This window comes from Heterocephalus glaber, unplaced genomic scaffold (genome assembly GCF_053883595.1).
Source record: "Heterocephalus glaber isolate CG9 unplaced genomic scaffold, H.glaber_assembly_v1.0 deba00001457, whole genome shotgun sequence".
In the NCBI taxonomy this organism is placed as follows: domain Eukaryota; kingdom Metazoa; phylum Chordata; class Mammalia; order Rodentia; family Bathyergidae; genus Heterocephalus; species Heterocephalus glaber.
Genome location: NW_028258305.1, coordinates 13,364,078 through 13,384,687, shown reverse-complemented (window position 1 = coordinate 13,384,687; position 20,610 = coordinate 13,364,078). Strand labels below are relative to the sequence as shown.

The following is a 20,610-nucleotide window of genomic DNA, read 5'->3' as shown; positions in this document are numbered from 1 at the left end:
ACCTGGTACATAATAACCTTTTTAAAGAAAAAGTCTCCTGTACCATAGGCATTTTAAAAGGTGTAAGTCAAGCCCCCCCCCCCCAGTTCTTCCTTTTGGTACTGATCTACTTCAGTAATGAACTTTAGTTATCAAATATGTGAGATTCTACCATTTGCCAGACTAACTCCGTATTTGTTCCTAACTATTCACACAAAATTTAGTACACACAGTGCTGAAGTTTTCCAAAAGGGAAAGTACATACATATCTGAAATATCAGCATATTTATAAAATCCATTCAAAAATTAATTACAAAGTTTGAAAATAAGTAAGTAACCAAATAATGTATCTAATCCTTTAGTAGTTCCTTTCCTTCACTTACGTTTTCTTCACAATGTACCACTGAGCCACATCCCTAACCCTTTTTGAGACAGTCTGGCAAAACTGCCCTGGCGGCATTCGAACTTATAATCCTCTTGTCTCAGCCTCCCTCAGTGCTTCGATTACAGGTGTGTGCCACCATGCATGGCTGACTTAAACTCTTTGACTTTCCTTCATCAGGACTATAAGATTATTATGGATACAGTTCCCTTAATGAGCTTCTATAAAGTACTGTGCTAAAGCATTTTCATGCATTAACTCCCAACCATCATGAGATAGGTAGCATCTCCATTTTAAAAAAAGATAACAGAGAAAATCTGATTGAAATCCCACAAACTAGAAATTAATAGAACTCAAAAATTTAAAACTACCCAAGTCTAAATTATTATTGCTACTATAATGCCATGTATGTGAACCAGTTCTAAAAATGTTTCTAACAACTTGCATCCTGGCATCCTCTGCAACATATTTAAGTAGCATGCCTAGATGCCCAAATAAGAAGGAACTGTCTCCATTTGATTCCCAAAGATACTTTCTTGGTCCTGTTCCAAATCACCACACTCAGAATGCCTTTCTACCTATTACTAAGCCAGGTCTTTGCAACCTAATCATTCACTTCCTCTATTCTTGCACCTGAGCTACACTTTAACAGCAAAGATTCCCCTCATTGCACATTCACACTGTCATTTAAATGCAGCACTCAAAATTGTAGAAATCTTTCTCCTATATGCTCACTAGTTCATTCCCCACAATAACTCTTGAGGTTGAACAACCAATATCTTGAATTTTATTAGCTTATCTTGACATTTAAGATTCAGATGCAATAGATATCATTTTTTGTGTATCTTCATTTCAGCTATATTCTTATAACCAAAATCTAGAATATTCCCAGTCTTAATCTTACAGGATATGAAAGCCATTTGATGACTGACTGGCTTTTATTTCCTTACTGAAATTCTTCTCTTTGTTGGTCTGAAACACATTTATCTTATTCTCTAGTCTTTCTAACTCCTTATCCTTCTACTTCGTTGAATCTTCCTTCCTAATCACCATGCCCTGTCAATTCTACTTTCAAAATACTTCTCAAATCCATTCATCTCTTCCAACATCTCCATTACCTTAGTCATATTCAATATTACCTCCTGTGTGCAGCAATCTTTCAACTAGTCCCATACTTACTGCCTCTCTCCAATTCCAGATTGATTTTTATTAAGTATTCTGGATGTTATTCTTCTGCTAAAAACTCCTAAAAAGCTTTCAAACCTCATTTTTTTTTTGGCACCAGGGATCGAACTCAGGACCTTGTGCTTGCAAGGCAGGCGTTGGAACCACTGAGCTAAATCCCCAGGCCCTCAAACCTCATTTTAAAAATCCAAACTAAAGTCAGTGACTCCTTTCCTAAACTCATACCCTACCATTAGTCCCAAGAGTTTACTGTACGACTTTTCCACATATTTTACTATATTTCAAATGAAAAAAGGGGACACAGAACAGTAAGTAGTATGCTATCATTTACAACAATAAAAGGGAGCATATATACATACACACACATACATATTATATGTGTATACTTATGTATATACATATGATGGTGTGCATTTGTTTACATATGCATACCTGTAAAAAGACATATAAGAAACTGGTCATGTGCATGGCCTTTAGGAAGGGAAGGTATGGACAGCCTCTGAGGTGGGAAAGAGACATCATTAAATACCTTTTGAATTTTTAAATCATGCTAATGAATATATATTCAAGCTAAAGTTTATTTCAATAATTGAGCCTCAAACCAAACAATGTAAACCTGTTCAACTTACCACTTTGCTCCCACTCACCTGGCCCCAAAGACTCAAAAACACTACTAGTGACCTTTGATTCCTTCTCTTTCATATCTAATCATTCACTCAATCTTCTAGCACTTTCTTGAAATTACACTGAGCTCAGTTTCTTCCTGTCAAGTTCCAAACTTTCATTTCTTGTATCTAATTCAAAAGGTCTTTATACCCAAAGCTCTTCTGCTCCACCCTCTCTTTCTGTTCATTAGACAGTTACACTGTTTTCCTTAAACACAGTATCATTTTCATTACATTAGATCCCTATAAGCACCTGTAACAGCTCTTTTGTTTAGCAAACCAACCTTTCAAAAAATGTCTACTGCAAATAGATTTAATACTTTTCATAGCTGGTTTATTATTTCCTATCTTATCACAGTTCCTTCAGCAACAACCAAGAGTAGTTTTTCTTAATGATTTTAGTTCTTATCAGTTTCTTCCATCTCTAATTTTCTATTGCCCATGGCTGTGGAATGCAAGTTATCTGTTTATAATATTTTGTATTAGCATACACCTGCTGTACAATTCCAGTCAAGAATCTTAACTTTTATGTACTTCAGTTGCCTCTCTAAGAAATACTTTCATGGGCCTTCAATGAAGACTGGGTCAAACTACTTTATTAGCACTCTTATTATCATTCTGCAATTGTTTCACTTGTACAATCTTGTCTCCAAATAAAATTGAGGTGATGACTTCCCTGTACTTTTCCCCTAAACCCAATTAACACACAACTGTGTTTAGAAAAATTTTCTACATGTCTACATATCCCTATGAATCTGCTTTTGATTTAGTCAAGATCAGTGGGATTAATTTTAAGTAGCTTAAAAATTTGACACACACATCAGGCACTTTATTTCATACTATATTGTATAATCACTCTCATTTCTTTCCAAAGTATATGTTTAATTACTACACAGGTTTACTAGTAAAGTACATCTTTCCCCCATTAACTTTTTTAGTATGCACATTAAGGAAGAAAGCAATGTGAATGAATGATGACATCTGATATTCAGTCATTTGACATTCAACTTGACTCATTCTTTACTTATTTTAAGCCTACAGTTCAGTACTTGACTTCTGGAAGAAAATAAAACACATTCTGAGCAAACAATTCAGTAATTGGATCATTTTAGAACTGCAATGTTAGGAATATTAAGTATTTCTCCGAATTTACGCAATGTATTTCAATACAGCAAAATATCCTATAAACATAACTTTAATCATCAAAGTTTTAATTAAAATCCACTAATGAACATTTAATTTTAATTAAAAATTAAGTTTTAATTAAAAGTCCACTAATGAACAAGACTAGTGAAAAACACAGACATAAAAAAATAATACTAATGAACATAAAAATATTATTTAAAAGTCCCAATTTATGTAACTTATAAAAAAATACAAACTTAGATTTTGGTGAAAATAAGAAAAACTGCATCTATTGTAAAAAAAAAAAAAAAGAAATTTAAGCAGAGTGTGTGGCACAGACATGTAATCCTAGCACTCTGGGAGGCTGAGACACAAAGACGGCAAGTTGGAGCTCAGCCTGGGCAGCTTCGTACTTAATGAAACCATGGCTCCTGATAAAAATTAAAAGAATAGCTGAGAATGTAGCTTCTTAGTGTGAAGGCCCTGGATTCAATGCCCAGTACCACTACAAAACAACAACAACCCCCTAAAAACACAAATAAAAGGGCCGGGGATGTAGCTCAGCGGTGTAACATCTGCTGGCAAGCATGAGGTCCTGAGTTTGATCCCCCATACCAAAAAAAAACCAACACAAATAAGTGACTAGTTACAGAAAATATTTCCAAATAGCACAATTTTTAAAAAAGTATATTTTTCTTCTCTACTTTATAGATATTAAATGCATACAAAAATATTATTCACCTGGAATTAGTTTTCTAGCAGAGTAATATGTGTGAAATCATGTTCCCAAATTTGTAAAATACTCACAGAACCATTTGTAAAATACTACTGTTGGGGGACTACTTTATAAATAAATGCCTGCCATAATGGGATCCTTTTAATAGTAATAACAACTAAAAGATCATATAAACAACCTGAGAAGAATCTATAATTAAATTTTTAGGGAAATGATTATGACTTAGTCACATTTAAGAAGCAAATTTCCTAAAAAAATAAAAAAAGAAATAAATTTCCTGATCTTATATTCACACAGAGAAGAGGAAAAATGACAAAATAATAGTATTTCTCTACAAGTGAGCAAGCAAGCAAAGAAAAAATCCAAACTAGCTATGTAGTAAAATTCAGTGCAGAGACAAAGAATAAACATCCTCATGGCTGACTTAGAAATTAAATTTACTTAAATTGTACATTTTGGATTTAGTTCAGTGGTTCCAATGCCTACCTCACAAGTGCAAGGACCTGAGTTCGATCCCCAATACCAAAAAAAAAAAAAAGTCTAAGGTATGGGAAAAATCCTTGGGTGTTCAATTTAAAACAAGTGTTTTTGAGTTTTCACCAAAAAAAATTTTTTTTAAACATTTCCTTAAGAGAAGAAAAACCTGTTAATTGAATAAAAATTTAAAATATTTTGAACTGAGAATGTATTACATAACTAAAATAGTTACTTAACAATAAAAAACTTTTACTATTAAAAAGCTGTCCAATAGACACAATTTTATTCCTTCAATTGTAGTGTTTATTTCTTAGCATTCAAATTTTCATAGACCTTGAAAGTAGGCTTGATGTTATAATTCTAAAATAATCTTTTTCTTCCAAAATCTCTACTATACTTTACATACCACACACAAAATGGAAATAATCCAAATATCTAATAGGTGTATATAACACATTAGAATACAATACAGTGTTTTAAAAAAAAAACAACTAGATCTACATTGCTAACATGAATACATCTTCAAAATTAGTGAAAAATCCAAGTTGCAGAATACATGTTAAGAGGATGATAGCAGCTGGGTAAAGTTTTAAACACAAAAGACTACACATTGTTTATGAATACATACATATGCAGAAAAAGATATAAAATCATGTACAAAAAGAATACACATCAACTTCCAAATAGGCTTACCTATGTGGAGGATAGAGAATAGATAGAATAAAACGGATACAAAGGGAGCTTTAACTATATCAATAATGTTCAATATTACAAAAAGATTTGAAACAAATATAGTAGAATGTTATTCTTAAATGTGGCAGTGTTACAGACCACCAGCGTATTATTCTCTACACTTTTCAATTTTGATATATTTCATAATAAAAATGAAAACATTCACAGAAAAGCTGAATCTCCTATTGTTTTTAGATTAATTAGGCATATTAAAACACAACACAGGTTTTCTTTCCCAAGATAAGACAATAAATACAAACAGAAAATGTTACATAATTTTCAATGTGTTTGTAAAGTATCCCCTGATTAAAAAATACAACAATTAAATAACAGGACTTAAGTGTTCATTCAAAAACTCACTTTAGTCAAGGGATTTAATTTCACCTCAGGAACAGGCTTTCCTTGCTTTAAAAGGTATCCCTTGGAATTTTCTTTTATGTCATTTCCTTTAAATGTGAATAAAAGGTTTGGTGTACAAGATATAAATGAGACTTGGCATACTTTATTTAGTTAGACTAACAAATACATTGTATTCTAATATGAACTAACAGTGGCTCACTTCAAAGATGATAAATTAGTGCCAGTACAAAAACTTCCACTTTTCAGTCTGAAACTTTTAACCTGTTAGGGAATACACAAGGTCTCTAGCTTTGTTTACCAAACATTTTTCTTGTCAGGGAAGCATTCTCATCTTTGCCAGATTAATACTTCCTTGATCATAGATGAGGTCTTTCAAATTAAAGATAAACGACTACTTGCCTGTTGTTTCTGATATGCAGTGTTTGGATTTATCTTTGATTCCAAGAGTAGTGATCCTGAAAGATTAAAAAAAATGTTAGTCTCAAATTATAAAACCCTGAATAAAATATATGAACACACATTTTAAAAAACCAATGTCCCTTCACCCAGCTGAACATCTGAAATACTAATATAGTACATTTTCTCCTCAGAGGTAGGCTTTATTTTAGAATATTTAATCCAATCCCCATATACACTTACAGAATTAAACAATCTATCTAAAACCATTCAAAGATGAGATGAGATGATTACTGAAGTTTCACTGAAATGAAAATTTTGAAATCTAAAAGACGACCTGAAGTCAGTTTAATAAAAGTTGTTTTATTTCATTGCCAGCCAAATACAACAAACTATGAAGGACTGCAACAGAGATCCAAGAACTCAGTATATGAATTAGTGTTAAATTTATCCTACTTCTAACCTGAAGAAAAAAACACCTTATGTAGAAATACTCCTCGAATATTGAAAAGGGAAAGTACAAGAGTACAAAGTAAGTCGAGAATAGATCTAAGATTATTTCCCTATTTTTCTGCACCTATTAGTTGCTCAAAATTGAGATATTCTGATTATACCGTGAAAAATGTTTTACTTGGAGCTATATATTTTATAGTTTTAAAATACGTCACATGAATCCTAACAATCGACAAATACGAATTTACAATCTGCTTTGGTGTCCTAACTTGATGAGGTAGTGAAGTATCCACTTTTTTATGGCACCTTCTAGGAAGGCAGCCTTGATGGACCCCAGACGAAAGACGATCTGCTCGCGCGTACATGTATGGTGGCAACAGACTGCAATAACCCCAAGGGAAAAAAAAACCTTTTTGGTTTTCACTAGCAACAATAGACTGTAGCTTAAGTAAGAATCGTTGCCAAAATATGGCTCAAAGGGAAAAAGCACTCAATAAAAGTTTCAGTAAACCTTTGTACTAGCCTCATAAACGGGTAAGAATCAAACGAAAGCGGGAGCGGGTGTCAGCTCCCCAGGGCTAGCAGGTCCTTATCTCTTACTACTACTTCCTCCTCACTCTCACCTACACTGTAAACCTCTTAAAAGGAAGGACAGGACATGAAGGGGTCAAGTCTTTAAAAGGGATAGGAGGCGGGGGAAACAGAATCTGCGTCTCACTGAGGGTAAATCCAGGCAAAGTAGTTTGTTTTTAACTACACAGAAGAGCAGACTCAAGATCAGTGTGCTGTCCCAAAAGGTGGTATTAGGAGTAACAGGGCCCAAAACCTAAACCTAAAGCTGTACCACAACCAAAGCGGATGGCTCTTAATGTACCGTCCCAACAATCTTACCGTCGGACTCTGCCCGAACCAGCAGCGACATCCCTTTGAGCTCCTCCACATAAGTGGAGGAGACATGACCGGTGCCTCGATCGTCCCATTGCCGGTCTTCGTTAAGGGTATAGACCTTCACGCGTCGCCGGGTATCCGACATGGTTGGTAGCTGCTGACCCTACCGTTCTGGCCGCAGCCTCCTCGCTCACCTCGTCCGGGACCCTCACTCTTCGGAGACGGTAACGGCGGTGGCAACGGCGGCAGCAGCTCTTGAGAGGCCCGAGTACACCATGGCTCCAAAGGTTCAGCCGCGAGAAGGGGCGACAAGAGTTAGCGAAACCCCTTCGCTCAGAGTGTCCGTTACCTCTCACTTCACCCCGGTACACACCCACCCTTCCCTCCCCTCCCTTCGTCCCCCAGAGCTCGTTCTCCCGCCGCCGCCGCCGTGACTACTACAGGTCCGCCATCTTGTAATTCGACTCTCTCGGCCTTTCTCTTCCTCTTTCAGCAGGCTCACACGGGCTTGCCCTAGCAGGGGCTACGGAGGCCGACAAGCCCAAAACACGTCACTAGCTCCTCTGCACGCGCTTTCAGAGCAAGGATGCTCCAGGCTCTAATTAGGAGCGCGTTACGTGCCGAAGTGGGAGGGCCTAAGTAGACTTCCTTCTCTTTAGGCCCGCCTCCTGCGCGGGATCTTGATTGGTGGGAGGTTCTCGCGAACTCCACGTCCTTGCCTGCGCCGCGTGAAGCCCTCCTGTGGAAGGCGGCTTGCGCGAAAGTTCCTGAGGGCTGGGACCCAAACTCTGAGGAAGAGTAAAGCCAAATAGAGAAGTAGGCGTTCTTGAACAGGACTACATGGAGCAAGATGGAATGAAAGGTGCTTGCACTCTTTAATGGAAACACCCTGACAACCTGAGACAGAAACATAAAAGTTTAAATCTTTCTGTGAAGACGAAGGGGTGAAAGAGCTCTTTCAGCCGAACTGAAACCCACTAAATCTTGTTATAGAATCTGTTTTAGTTAAGCATCTGTCCAGGAAATGTTCCGTGGACACTGAAGATCCCAAGGCGACTCTAATATCTTACAAAGGTGTTAACTGTTCTCTATCCCTCCGAAGCGTTTTGTTGTAGGGCTCTTAGTAGTTGTTCATCGAAAGGCGAAGTTTCGGCTTCATGAAATACAGTGTTTGTAACCTTGGAGAATAATTCTGTAGATAAGATGAGCGAAACGGCGAGGAGCTGCCTTCTTAAAGAGCACTGTTTTGATATCTTAAGTTTCTCTTGGGGGCAGGCAGTTCTTGAGTTTTCCGTCTTGTTCACTTAGCAAGGGAAGGAGGAAATCTCCACTCAACGTCACACATTGCACAGTGGGTACACGTTATGCTTCGGGCCACAGTAGCATATAGTTTGTTTCTGTGCCTTTATTACTCTTTAACATAGCCAAGTCGCTCAGCTCTTTCAGCTGTCTGTTCTTTGCAACCCGTTGGTCTGAGGTAAAACAGCCGAGTTGGTCACGTTGAGGGTGCAGTGCATTTTGGGAATTGTAGTCGTTACTTATCGACGGGTTTGTCAAAACGTGCTTCTGTTTTGACCATATTACCTGTGAACATTCTTCACCGGTAGGCCAAAAAATAGTACAGTGTCTTCCACAGACCGGGAACCTGGTTTAAAAAATTCTAATTTTAAGATCTGGATTTACAGTTTTTAAAAAAAATTTATAAGGGAGCTCAGAAAATGTACTTAAATTAAGTCGTTATAAGGTACATAATGGCAGTGATTGATATGCTCCCCCCCCCCCAATGAAGTATTTTGGCCCAGAGAAAATATCATTTCTATTTTAGAAGGGCTAGAGAAAATTTTCACAGCAACCTTTGTTTTTTAGTACCGGGGATCAAACTCAGGACCTTGTGCTTTCGAGGCAGGCGGTGGTGGTTTTTGTTTTTTGAGACAGGGCCTCCTATGTAGTTCAGGCTGGGCTCAAACTCACTATGCCTAGGCTGGCCTTGAACTCATGGCGATCCTCCTGTCAGAGCCTCCCAAGTGCTGGAATTACAGGCTTGCACCACTACATCTGACTCACAGCCAACTTTTGAGCCCAGTGTCAGAGAATAACCCAGCCTTCTTTCTAAGGTCTGTTTACACTACCTGAATATAGGGCAGTTACTTCTTGGCTACTGAGGACAGACCTTGGGAAGAAGACTGGGCAAATCCTGGAAGCAAGCTTAGCCTTTAGGGAAGGGAATTCTAAGGTGCCCAGTGCATAATTTTAAGTGGAGAGTTATCTCCATGTGGACACATCCCCTTGATTTCATGGGCTTCTCACCCCACTGGGAGATGCATAGATAGAAGGCCAAAGCAAGGCCCTGCACAGTACAAGGCTCACTGCTTGCTTAAGTCTGAGGGCAGAAGTATACCCCAACCAAATGTTTTCCCCAGGACAGTGTCTTTTCTTCAGGCAGGCATAAAAAAATCTGAAGGGTTGCTACCCAAAGAACCCATGATCCATTTTGTTCTGAGAAGTAGTGGTTTTACATGTACAAAACTTAGAAGGCAGAGAAAGATAACACAATGCAAAGTAAGTCTTTTCAGTTCCTGTATCCTGCTACTGTTTTCCTCTTGGAATCACAACCATGCCATTTTCCTGTACACTTTGCCAGACCATAGCCAGCTTTATGGATATGTAACCTATTGAGTTCATGTGCTTTATTGATTTGTTATCACAGTTTCTAAATTTTTCATAATTTTTTTTGTATCAGGGATCGAACTCAGGACCTTGCACATCCAAGGTAGGTGGCAGCCACTGAGCTAAATCCCCAGCCCAAATTTTTAATAATTGTTAAACAGGGGTCTCACAAACTATAGTCTTGTTCCAGAGATAGTCTATGTATAGACAAATAAATATAAATGTATGTCTATATGTATATTCATACACACACACACACACACACACACACGCACAGAGTGTATACAGTTTTCTTTCCATAACTTGGAGGACTGGTTCCAGGACCACCACAGATATCAAAATCTGTGTATGCTAAAGCCCTTTCTGTGAGTGGAATATATTCTCATAACTCAGTACCTCTTCCAGTACACTTTCATCTCTAGATTATTTATAATACCCATTGCAATACATATATACTTGTTATACTATATTGTTCAAGGATTAATGATAAAACTGTCTGTATATGTTCAGCAGAGGTACATTTTTTTCCTGAACATTTTCCACACTAGTTTGGTTGAATTAGGAGATGCTGGACCCAATAAAGGAGGGCCAACTATAATCTCTTTTTGGCATTTGCTTCTCTGAAGACTAGAACTGACATAGGTGGTACACCAACTTGTGCAAGAAAACAGTCTATAAGGAGTGTGGGGAATGGCTTTACTCAGTCCTGGCTGTCTTAGTCACTTTTCATGTTGCTGAGACAGAATACCCAACACCCATAAGTTAAGGGATGAAAAGTTTATTTAGCTCAGAGTTTGTAGAGGTTTGAGTTCATAGTTGCCTGGTTCCTACACAGGGCAGCATGGCAGAGGCACACTGTAGAGAAGGAACAGTCCAGCTGGGAATTTAGCTCAGTGGTTCCATTCCCTGCCTTGCCAGTGCAAGGACCAGAGTTCAATCCCCGGTACAAAAAAAAAGAGAAGAAACAGTCCATGGTGTGGCAAGTAGAAGGCAGTGAGCAGCAAGCAGAAAAGAAGCAGCAGAAGCAGCAGCAATGAAACAGCAGAAGCTATCTTTATATTCTATCCAGGCTGTAAGCCTACTGATTGGTGCCATCTACACCCGGGTGAGGCACCCTTAATCTCAGCATCACACACCCTAGATCCAGGCAGCTTCAAAATGCCCCACCTATGAGTGCACAAGCTTTTGGGGAACATCTAGATACAAGCCATTAACATTGGTACAAGGTGGCCACCCTGGTACTGAAGATTTCACCAGTAGTGTTCTAAGGAAAACATTCCAAAAAGGAGAATTATGTTGGCGATGTAACAATTGAAGCATCTGAGCTGGGTGTGGTGGTGCACACCTGTCCTGTAATCCCAGCACTTGGGAGTCTGAGAGAGAAGGATTGCAAGTTCAAGTTTAGCTTGGGTAAAAATGATTTAGTGATTTAGCAACATCCTGTCTCAAACAAACAACAAGAAAAAACCCTAGATCCCCCAAAGAAACAAAGCTCCACAAAAACAAACTCACAATTGAGGTATCTGAAGGATACAAGGGAAATAAAGCTTATTGAAAGGGGGCTATTATGGTGGAAGAGTAGAAGTGGTTTTGATAGTTACGGAGCTCTAAAGATATTTAAATGCCCAGCATAGCCTGTACTATGCAAAGCTCTGCTTGGGAAAGCCTGGCTCTTTGAAATATGGATGGATACCCCTTAGGATTTTGACTCTATTATAGACATGTCTGGACCCTCAGAGCTTTCAGGAAAAATTTTTAATAATTTTTATTATTAAAAAATAATACCTACCTCCTACCTCCCAGTTAGAGCAAGTATGTCCCTCTTTCCAGGAAGACCTCTTCTACATCTGCTCTCATTTCCTCCCCACCTATGAAGCTAAGGTACTAGGTTTAAATCTCAGTATAATCTGTGTGGGGACTGCAGCTGGTCTGGATAAAGGAGGACAGATTGCACGTGAGGGAATTGAAATCAGCTAGTATGTTATCAGGAGTCAAGGAGTACATTTGGGATTGGATTTGAGAGTGCTCAATTAAGGGGGGTGAAATTTCAGGCTGGATAAATAAGACTTCTTTGATTTAGGCACTTTTCTGGGGAGAGATTTAACCCTAGCAAAGACTCCAGAAGCTGGGATAAACACACGATTAGGTTGGGTCTTCGAGCATGATAAAAAGCAATTGCCTATCCTCAAGGGATTGGAAATGAGCTCACAACACAGCAGCTTTTGAGTCTTGGAAAACACAGCTTATTTTGGCATGCTCTCTTATTACATAGTCATAATTATTTTGTAACAATTTAAAGTGTTGTTTAGATAGTCATCTGCAAATATTTTTTCTCACTCAACCTTTTAATCTCACATTGCTTAGGACCTCGATAACTGTTAAGAGTAATAGTGGTGATTCTTTTTATTCCTGACTTTAATGTCCATGTCTCAAGTGTTAAATACAGGTTTCTAATTTATAATATGTTCTTACCAAGTTAAGGACATTTTCATTTTTGGCTTTTTTTTTTTTTTGAGACAGAATCTTGCCACGTAGTTCAGGCTGGCCTTGAACTGGGAGTGATCCTCCTGTCTCAGCCGCCCAAGTATTGGGATTACAAGTATGCACCACCACACCCAGCAATGCCAAGGTAAGGACATTTCTAACATTATAAACTCTCTAGGGAATGTACATTGAATTTTATAAATCACTTCTTTGGTATTTGGTGATCATAGGGCTTTTCTCTAAATATTTTCTTGAGATGCTTACATCTGTTTTCACAGATTTTTTTGTACATATTTTGTGCTTGCATTTATTTTTAGCATCATCTAGTTTATGAGTCCTTGGAAATTACATTAAATTTTATAGCCACAATATAAAAAAATAGCCAACAACTCAATTTTGGTTTTCATGAAACTTTGGGTATTTTTCAATGCTTCCCAGCACATGCACAAGAAAGTTTGGAGTCTTAAGACTAATATTCTGAATTCCTCCACATTCAGACTTCTATTTAGTCTTTATCATCCATTGATAAAACTTTCTACTCCACAGGCTGCTTTTGTTTTTATAAATATCCCTTAAGTCCAGCTGAAATATGACCTCTATATTAAACTCCAATTCAGATTCCATTTCCTAGAAATTTTTACATTTTTTCCTAGGTTAGAATTCTCTCTCTTTCTTTTCCCTGAAAGGCTCTATGTTGCCTAGGATGGCCTCAAACTCCCAGGTTCAAGAGAGCCTCCTGCCTCAGCCTTCCACGTAGCTGGGACTACAGGTGCATGCCACCATGCCTGATTTCCATCTCTTTTACAATATGACTTTTTATTTTTTACTATTCCAAAGTATAGATGTATTCACTGTATACCAAAAGCTCATTTTTCCTAATTTAAATTCATCAGAACATTATATATCCCTTACCACTCTGACCTTTTTCAAATTACACCCTAAAATAGACTGAGCATAAAATATCTTTTGGATGTCTTTAGTTTTATTATTTTAAAATTTTTATGTGTGGAGTGCATAATGATTGAATTCATTGTGGGGAGTTAGTACATGTACATAACACATCTTAATTCTTATTTTTATTCCCTCCCTTCCTCTCTCCTTCCTGCCTCCATCCCTTGCTCACCTTCCCTTTTGCAAAAGATGTCTCCCTACCTATTATGTATCTTTTATTTTTCTCTTAATTTATATTTTGTTTCTCATATAAAAGAAATCATGTGACATTTAAGCTTGTGTGTTTATTTCACTTAACATTATGGTCTCAAGGTGCATCCATTTTCCTAAAAATGACTCAAGTTCATCTTTATGGCAGAGAAGTACTCCATTGTGTATACATACCACATTTGAAAATCATGAATGTTGGATTTTGTCAAAGGCTTTCTCTGCATCTGTTGAGGTAAACATGTGATTTCTGTCCTTGCTCCTATTTATGTGATGTATTACATTATTGATTTGCATATGTTGAACCATCCCTGCACTCCTGGGATGAATCCTACTTGTTTATGATGTAAAGTAATATTTCAGTTCACAAGCACTTCTGTTTGCAAACAGTTTGGTTCACAGACAAAACTGGCAAAATTTTGCTTTTATTTGCAAACTCCGCATTAGGTGGCAAACATGACCACAGCCATCTTCCCCAAAATCGTAAAAAAAATTAAGTTTGTAAAAAAAAAAAAAATTAAATTCTTATACGAGGTACTACCATATGATCTTTTTGATGGTTTGTTGCATTCTCTTTGTCAGTATTTTTTTTTGAGGATTTTTATGTCTGTTTTCATTAATTCTAGCTTGGCCTATAGTTCTTTTTTTTTAAGTTGGATTCTTGTCTGGTTTTAGAATCAGGGTAATGGACCTTTTTGAATTGGGTCTTTCAATTTGGGAGGTCTGATTTTTTAAAGTTCATTATATATTCTAGATAGTAGATCTTTGAGGAACAGATGGTAAAAATTTTTTCCCACTCTTTGGGTTGTCTCTTCACTCTGTTAGTTTCTCTTGCTGCACAGAAACTTTTTAATAAGATGAGATCCCAGTTGTTGATTGTTTGTGCTAGTTCACGGGCAACTGAGCTTTTGTTCATGAAATCTTTTCCTACGCCAGTATCTTCAAGAGTTCTACGTAACCTCTCTTCCATCTGGTTTAGTGTTTCTATTTTAATAATTAGATCTTTGATCCATTTCAGTTTTAGTTTAGCGCATGTGAGAGATACAGGTCTAGTTTTAATCTCTGGCAAGTTGAAAGCCAGTTTTTTCAGCACCATTTAATAAAGAAGAAATCTTTCCTCCAGTGAGGGTTTGGCTCCTTTGTCAAAGATGAGGTGGCTGAGCATGTCTGGAGTTGTTTCTGCATCTTCTAATCTGTTCCACTGATCCTCAGGTCTGTTTCTTTGCCAGTACCATGCTGTTTTATCACAGTAGCTTTGTAGTATAGTTTCAAGTTGGTGATTGTGATACACCCAACCTTGTCTTTTTGCCTAAAATTGATTTCGCTATTTTAGTTCTCTTCCTGTCCCTAATGAATTGAAATAGTTTTTGTCCTTGGCTCTATTTATATAGCATATTACACTTACTGATTTGTGTATATTGAACCATCCCTGCATCCCTGCAGTGAATCCCATTTGTGCAGGGTGTATGATATTCTTTATGATCTTCTGCATTCTGTTTGCCAGTATCTTATTGAGGATTTCTGCAACTATGTTCCTTAGGGAGATTAGCATATAGCTCTCTTTTTTGGTTGGGTCTTTCTCTGCTTTGGGGATCAAGGCAGTGCTTGCTTCCAGCAATGAATCTGGGAATATTGCTTCCCTTTCAACTTCATGGAAGAGTTTAAACAGTAGTGGCAGTAGTTCTTCTCTAAATGTCTTATAGAATTCAGCAGTGAAGCCATCAGGACCCAGGCTTTTCTTAGTTGGTAAGTTTTTAATTACTTTTTCAATTTTGTTGATTGATATTGGGTTGTTTGGAATTTTTAGGTCTTCTTCGTTCAACTACATAGTTCATATGTATCTAGGAATCTGTCCATTTCTTCTGTGTTTTCCATCTTATTGGCGTATAGGTTCTGGAAAGTAGGTATTGATTCTCTGGGTTTCTGCTGGGTCTGTTGTAATTTCATCCTTTTCATTCCTAACTGCATGGATTTGGGCTTTTTCTTTCCTTTTTCTGATAAGTTTGGCTAAGGGTTTCTCAATTTTGTTTATTCTTTTGAAGAACGAACTGTGCTTCATTTTTTTTTTTTTTTATTGTTCTCTTAGTCTCCACTGCATTGATTTCTGCTCTGATCTTTATAATTTCCTCCCATGTACGAGCTTTGGGTTTGTCCTGCTCTTCTTTTTCTAGAAGCTTGAGGTTCAGCATCAGCTTGTTTAATTGGGCTCGCTCTGTTTTCCTAATATTCCTAGTATTCACTGCTATAAATTTCCCTCGTAAGACTGCTTTCATTGTGTCCCATAGATTCCGATATGTTTTATTCATTGTCATTTAATTGTCCCGGCAGGCTTCTGGTTGGGACCTCTAGCCTTTTTATTTCTAATTGCATTGATCTGGGTCTGTCTGTCTGTCTGTCTTTCTTTCTTTCATTTTAAGACTAGCTAAGGGTTAGTCTCTGTTTTATTCTTTTAAAGAACCAGCTTTTATTTATTGATTCTTTGTATTTTTTTCAGTCTTAATTTCATTAATTTCTACTCTGATCTTGTAACTTTCTTCTTTGTACTAGTTTTGGATTTGGATTGTTCTTGTTTTCCTAGGACTTTTAGATGCAGCATTAGGTTACTTATTTGGGCTGGCTGTTTTTCTGATGTGGCCATTTATAACTAAACTTCTTTCTTAGGACTATTTTCATTGTGTCATGGGTTCTGTATATCTAACTTTTAAAAAACCTTCAGTAGAGTGTTTATCAATCTTTCATTAATTAGTAACTTCAAATTAAACTGTAAGTTTTTGAAGGGAACCATGTCATAATGTAGTACTATGCTTTTAATAAGTAGTTTAAAGCTTTTATTAGAAGTAATTTTGTTAAGTTCAGTTATTTTGAAACCTAGTACAATGACAATGAAATATGCTTCAGATGGTGAAACTAGGACTACTTTAATATTGTCTGTATAAGTGTTTTATTCCCTCCCTATCAGCTTTCTAGGACATTCACCTCTATGTTGGTTGATGACTACACTCATCACATCTTTCTATTCAAAGATATTTTGCCCTTCTCAGTTTTCTATTCACGTCAGAGATCCTATATTTTTTCACAATCCTTAGACTAAAATCCTTAGCCATGACTGCTTTGCTCTTCATTCCTTATGATATATGCATACCCCAGTCTTATCTGGGTTAATCTAAGCCTATCTTTTATGTCTTTGTAATTGTTCTGTAGTATCTTGGTAACTGCTCAGCCTGCTTGTTTTAGAATATTCTCTTTTCCTGGAGATAGCAGTTCCCAATCTTAGCAATTCTATGACCAATTTTTTATATCAGATTTAGGGTTACCAGATTTAGCAAATAAAAATACAGGACACTCAGAACTAATTTGCAGTTCAGATAAACAAGGAATAATTTTTTAGTGTCAAGCTCATCCCAAATATTGCATGGGATATACTTATATAAAGTGACATGTGTTTAGGTAAAATTCCAATTTAATTTGGTATGCTGTTATTTTATGTGCATTATATTGAGGTTTAACACCTTGTTCCTGGATGATCCTACCATTTCTCCTCCAGGAGAGCTCAACCTGAAAGACAGGTAATGTGCTGTGGGATAGCTATCTTTTACCACCTGCTGAGAAAATAAGTTTATAGAAAAGAATAAAAAGTTTTGTAGAAAGAAGCACAAAAGAGGGACCATGAGACAACATAAGGAAGTAGACAGGAAACACTGCTTAGTTCTTGATAACTTGTAAGTCCTGGTTCAAGTCAAGCACAGGTTATGTGACTTGGCTACTATGAAATAAAACTTACGGCCCTGTGATAAATTTCCCTCTTTGTTTTAGCTTAGCATTAGGCTAATTTTGCCCTTTAATACCCAATGAGCCTTTTAAGCCTTCTCTTTCCTGACTTCCACTACCATCCTAGTCTCAACTCTCATGAGCCTAGAATTTTGCAAAAGCCTATTAAACTTGTTTCACAATCCCAGTGTTTACCCCTTCCTTGGAAATAACCAAGTATATTATCTGATTAAATGCTTTGAAAAAAACATTACTTTGCATTGGCTCTCTCTTCTTGTCTTATATTCTTATGATAAGGAATAAAGGTCCAAACTCTGTGAAATTGGCTTATAAAATTAAAAAGCTGTTTTAACTTCTAAACATACAATAACAAATAAAAATGAAGTTGTTAGCCTTATATCTGAAATTATCTTTCCCAAATAGTATAAATGTCCCTCCACTTCTTTATTTGGGTCTTTGTTTAAATATTATCTACTCAGAGAAACCATTCTGGATCATTTTATCTAAAATCATAAGTTCTACTCACGATTCTACCCCCGTTACTCAGTTGTTTTTCTTTAAAGCACTCACTTTATATGTTGTATATGTATTTACTGTCAGTTTGCATTCACTAGAATATGAGCACTGGAACTTGAGCTGTTTTGCTTACTGACACATCACCTGCACACATTATAATGCATGGTACATTGTAAGTGTTGAGTAAATGCCATGCTTGACTGAACTGAATTAAGAAAGATTCAGCTATTTATACTTCCAGCTTTATATGCAGAAATTTAAGATATTTTGTAAAAGAAGGAAAAATAACTATATAAAAACCATATCACTAGTAATTTATGGAATGTATATGTCAAAATAAAAGTAAAAAAAAATCTTATAAGTATCTACATTGAGCTAATTATATCAGATGGGCATTCAATTTGATTCAATCACTATAAATTACAGAGTTTTTTGCCATAACTCTTATAGAAAAACATTGTTAAGTAGGAAGAACTACCAAGATTTGAATCAAAATGAAAACAGGAGATATACAGGGAAGGCTCTTGATTTAAGTGGAAAAGTGAATCTTCTTGGTGGTTTACAGTTACTGAGCTGTATTTTTAATCTGTGGCACTACAGGTCTCTAGAGCTTAATAACTGGCTTCACCTTCCCAAATTATTAGTATTGTAGCTAGTCCCTCTGAAAAGGAAGAGAACATTTAAAAACAGAAATTTCAAGCTGGGTGTGGTAATACATACCTGTAATCCCAACACTCTAAGAGGATTAGGCAGGAGGAGCACAAGTTTGAGCCCAACTTGGGCAGTGTAGTGAGACTCTGCCAAAAAATAAAAAAGGGCTGGAGATGCAGCTAAATGTGAAGACCCTGGGTTCAATCCTCAGTGTTGGAAAAAATAAAAAACCCAAAAAACTCTAAAATTTTACCATTAAGGATAGTGTTTTAAACAGAGCAAAAGTGACAATAAAAATCTTTTTTGACTAAATCAGTTTATCAAATTTAAACTTTCACTTTCAATTAATCTTTGACATTTCAGAAAGTATAACATTACCTACCATGATATTTTATACAGATTATATATATATATATATATATATATATATATAAATAAATCAGGTTTATTGACTTAAACTCATTTGTCTTGGCCTTCCAAATTTTTAATATTTTATGAACTAGTTAGCCCTGAGTCACAAATTTATATTTTTTAGCCACCGACTGCCTCGCAAGTGCAGGGTACCAAGTTTGATTCCCGGCACCAAAAAACCAAAAAACACAAACAAAAATTCATATTTTTTTTTGTATTGGGGATTGAACTCGGGACCTTGCAATTGCGAGGCAGGCGCCAGAACCACTGAGCTAAATTCCTGACCCTTAAAATTCATATTTTTTATCAGATTTATAAAAAGATTACACATTCTACATTATGACTTCCATCTGTTTACTTTTTGTGGAAATGATGTTTTAAATGATGAGGATGAACTTGACAGAAGTTAATTATATCAATAACTTCTACACATGACTATTTCAAACATTTATTAACTGAAAAATCATGATTGCTCTAGCTCTTATTCCAAAAATATCCATATGTTGGAAATATACACACTCAAAAAATGATCTAGTTCTTTTTGATGAGTAAATGATTTTCTGTATCTTTAGGTAAATTCAAAAAATGTAGGGCCAGGGATTTAGCTCAGTGGTGCCACCTCCTGCCTCACAAGCTCAAGGTCTTGAATTTGATCCCTGGTACAAAAAAAAAAAAGGGGATTACCTCATTCTACTGAGAATTCCATTTGTAAGACTTACTCTATTGTGTTTATGGTTTTGTGACCAATTGAAAGGCATTGTATTATTAAAAATGGGTGAGATTACCTGCCTCAACTTCTTAATATATACTGGTAATTACTCTGTAGATATATACCCTGGCTTTGAAAATGGCAAGTTACAGTCTGTAAAATTGTTATAGGCAAGAAAAATTGTTGAGTGAAGAGGTAAGCCATAAATACGATGACTAAAGGAAAACTATATAAAGAAGAAAAATGAGATGTAGGAAGAGATTTATTGTATCATATGTAATCTATTCTTTCTTTCTTTTTATGTGTGTGATGGTAAGGATTGAACCCAGGCCATCATATATGCTAGACAGTTTTCTACCATTAAGTTACACCCCCTGATCAATTATTTTTAAGGTTTTTGGGTATTTTAGAACCAAAGAAACAAAATGGTAACCTTTCCTAAGATGTATAAATGATTTACTTTTAATAAATATCTATTGATTTATAATGTAAATAAGCAAATATAGATTATTCTTGCAATTTAAAAAAATGGCACATGTAAATGAATACTCTGATACAAATAATTTGAATATATTTATACTATATATAATTCTCCATCTTACGATTTTGCTACAGAATATCACCCTAGAATTCTATTTTTTTAAAAAAAATCACCCAGAAGAATTAGATGATGATTGTGAAATAGATTCTCTCATCATAACACTGTTTCTGTCACTTAGAGTTTTGACAAGAGATGTAGCTGGGGACTGAAGCACTTTACGAGAAAGCCTCATTCTTCCATCAGCTGGATCGCGTCCAAAGTATTTCACCTGTGTTAAAAAAATTTACTCTTTTAAGTTACAGCACATTAATTGACATCTAAATTAAG

At 36.2% G+C, this 20,610-nt stretch overlaps 2 protein-coding genes and 1 long non-coding RNA gene across 10 annotated transcripts in view; 1 reads left to right on the top strand and 2 right to left on the bottom strand.

Annotated features, from left to right (window-relative positions):
* Ppp4r3b (protein phosphatase 4 regulatory subunit 3B) overlaps window positions 1-8,005 on the bottom strand; it is a 61,765-nt gene extending 53,760 nt beyond the window's left edge. For 3 of the 6 annotated variants that reach the window (XM_013066445.3, XM_013066446.3, XM_087216357.1), the window contains exons 1-3: window positions 7,382-8,005; window positions 6,041-6,096; window positions 5,642-5,727 (exon numbers count right to left, since the gene is read on the bottom strand). In XM_013066445.3, the coding sequence (XP_012921899.1) occupies window positions 5,642-5,727; window positions 6,041-6,096; window positions 7,382-7,470 (231 nt within the window). In that variant the 5' untranslated portion in view covers window positions 7,471-8,005. Of the gene's footprint in view, window positions 1-1,978; window positions 2,046-5,641; window positions 5,728-6,040; window positions 6,097-7,381 lie in introns of those variants that run through there. The other 3 variants (XM_004867259.3, XM_087216356.1, XM_021246301.2) reach the window with 2 other exon arrangements.
* Window positions 8,006-8,100: 95 nt separating this feature from the next.
* LOC147826959 (uncharacterized) lies at window positions 8,101-13,922 on the top strand. 2 transcript variants are annotated; one of them, XR_015453103.1, is made up of 3 exons: window positions 8,101-8,240; window positions 12,566-12,674; window positions 13,839-13,922. It is a non-coding gene; the product is annotated as an uncharacterized LOC147826959 (long non-coding RNA). The 2 variants fall into 2 exon arrangements; XR_015453102.1 differs by having other exon boundaries at window positions 13,793-13,922.
* Window positions 13,923-20,291: 6,369 nt separating this feature from the next.
* Window positions 20,292-20,610, bottom strand: part of Pnpt1 (polyribonucleotide nucleotidyltransferase 1) — a 40,213-nt gene continuing 39,894 nt past the window's right edge. For both annotated transcript variants that reach the window (XM_004867257.4, XM_013066461.3), the window contains exon 28: window positions 20,292-20,551. In XM_004867257.4, the coding sequence (XP_004867314.1) occupies window positions 20,393-20,551 (159 nt within the window). In that variant the 3' untranslated portion in view covers window positions 20,292-20,392. The remainder of the gene's footprint in view (window positions 20,552-20,610) is intronic.